General features: G+C 28.9%; 1 protein-coding gene across 1 annotated transcript; it reads left to right on the forward strand.

The window, feature by feature from the left end:
• Positions 1 to 2000: 2000 nt before the first annotated feature.
• LOC108563476 (homeobox protein ceh-1-like) lies at positions 2001 to 2495 on the forward strand. Its single transcript, XM_017922159.1, has one exon. It carries the CDS (start codon positions 2001 to 2003, stop codon positions 2493 to 2495), a length of 495 nt encoding a protein of 164 aa, XP_017777648.1.
• Positions 2496 to 2633: the final 138 nt, after the last annotated feature.

Raw genomic sequence — 2633 nt, forward strand, 5'->3', positions numbered from 1 at the left:
TTTTGAAAATGAATTCCAGAAAATCCATGTAAGTTGTAAATCTCGATAATAGCTCATTAGAAAGACAGTATATTTATCTTTCATTCAAGTATTAATTTATATTTGTGCGATGTGTAATAATTGAGAAAAATAATAAAACGTGAAGACATTTCAATTTTTGTAGCTTCAAAAAATAATTTTACAATTTTGAAAAAGAATTACAGAAAATCCATGTAAGTTGTAAATCTCAACAATAGCTCATTAGAAAGCTTGTATATTTATCTTTCATTCAAGTATTAATTGATATTTGTGCGATGTCTGATAATTGAGAAAAATAATATAACGTGAAGATATTTCAATTTTTGTAGCTTCAAGAAATAATTTTACAATTTTGAAAATGAATTACAGAAAATCCATGTAAGTTGTAAATCTTGATAATAGCTCATTAGAAAGCATGTATATTTATCTTTCATTCAAGTATTAATTGATATTTGTGCGATTAGTGATAATTGAGAAAAATAATATAACGTAAAAACATTTCAATTTTTGTAGCTTGAAGAAATAATTGTAAAATTTTGAAAATGAATTACAGAAAATCTAGAGAATGGCTCATTAGAAAGACTGTATATTTATCTTTCATTCAAGTATTAATTGATATTTATACGATGTGTGATAATAGAAAATAAAAATTATGAGTAAATTTGATTTAGATCTTAGACAAATTTATTAATTTAGTTCGAAGAAAGTGAATGATTTGAATAGACTCACCTGATTTTTGATGTTGCAGATTATACTTTCATTAAAAAAAATAAACAACACAATTTTACCTGAAACTAAAAAAAAAACACAAACAAAAACGAAAGCAAAAGAATCAAGTATATTTGTGGATCTGGACTGGTAAAATGGAATAAAACGAATATTTCTCTTAAGATTTTTAGTTTGTTTATGACAAAAGTTGTAAATATAGTAGATTTTTTCTATAAAATTTAATCTAAATTAATAAATTTATTTACTATATTGTAATTAACATACATCCTGTAATATTTCTTATTATTTCTTGCATTTGCGATAAATCAGCGATCGCTGCGTACCTTTAAACAAATCCATATATGGTCACGAAAACGTCGCTTTTCTGCGTCTCGATGAATCAGCGAATGCTGCGCATTGCAATTGTTTAAACAATTCTTAATTCGTTGTTACGAAAACGCCCGATCTACGACACGATGAATCGCAGCGGTTCTAAAACGTCGCGATGAATCATCTGCAGCTGCGAACACATAAACAATTCCTTATATGGTCACGAAAACGGCGCTTTTCAGCGTCGCAATCTCTGCGTATTGCAATTGTTTAAACAAAACACTGCTTTTGCTTTCAAATAGCCAACGTAAAATTTTCCATATAGAAAACAAACGTTAATAAAATTGAAGAGAAACAACAATTTTTTAACGGAAAATCTATTTGTAAATTAAAAGCCCGAAACTGAAAGTTTTCATGGAATTCGTCACACCATAACAAATTCCCAGCTTAATTTTTCGTACGACTTTTATCATAAAATTTAAAACTTTTATAACTTAAGATTTACATAGGCTGATTGTTAAATTTTACAATAAAACTATTGGAAATTAAAATGTTCAGGTTGAAATTTTCGGCAAATATTTTAATTACATTGTTGTTGTTAAAAAAAACGTAAAATATTTTAGAATCAACTTATATCGTTTTTATTATTAAATATATTCCTTGTACATATATATTTTTTCTAACTTTCATATTTTTGTTCTTAAATTTAACAATTAAACGTGTAGGTTGATGGTAATATGAAAGTTTAAACGAGTTAAGACAATTTGTAAAAAGAAATCTTTGATTTGGGAGAAATTTCAGCATTTTATTTAAAAAAAATGGTTATATACACTAATAGCTGACATCAAATTAAATATAAAAACTATGATCGTTGATCAACAAAAACGTTTTTTTTTTAATATTTTGCTAACTAATTTGTTTATTGCTGTTTTCTTTATAATTAGATGGCACAAGAGCAAGCTAGAGAAAACGCTGGAAGAGTAACAAGACCGAGGAGAGTACGCACCTCGTTTACGTCTTTCCAGCTGAGCAAGCTGGAGGAGACGTTTAAGAAGATGCCCGTCATCAACAGACCGGTGAGGTACAGCCTGTCATTGGAGCTAAATCTGCAGGAAAAGCAGATCAAAATTTGGTTCCAAAATCGCCGAATGAAGGAGAAGAAGGAGAATGCTAGAGTTGCTGCGAGTATGGCAACGGCCATGAACTCTCCGCCGATGTTAGACCAAAACCAGCTCACACAAATGCCATCAACATCATGGTACAACCCAAACTCTTCACACTTTCTAACCCCAATTTACAAGAACCAAGAATGCACCGAACAATACCAAACAGTGAACGAAGTAAGTCCAGTTGAAGACAAGACTTCCAACCAAGAGCAGACCTTCTCAGACAAAATCAACTTTTACGAGATTCAGCAGATACTTGGAGATATTTATTAATGATTTTTAGTACCTTTAATTCCCCAGTGAATGTTTATTTTTTTTTAGATCCCAAACCCAGTTTTAATTTATTAATAATTAATATTTTTAAGTATTTATTGTAATATTATAAAAATTAATCGTATTGAATAGTATTAA

The sequence above is a fragment of the Nicrophorus vespilloides genome, unplaced genomic scaffold, assembly GCF_001412225.1.
Source record: "Nicrophorus vespilloides isolate i.1.1-1 unplaced genomic scaffold, Nicve_v1.0, whole genome shotgun sequence".
NCBI classification, from domain to species: Eukaryota; Metazoa; Arthropoda; class Insecta; order Coleoptera; family Silphidae; genus Nicrophorus; species Nicrophorus vespilloides.

Excerpts from the sequence above, each read along its gene's own strand:
- LOC108563476 (XM_017922159.1), top strand. The coding sequence starts at position 2,001 with ATGGCACAAGAGCAAGCTAGAGAAAACGCTGGAAGAGTAACAAGACCG.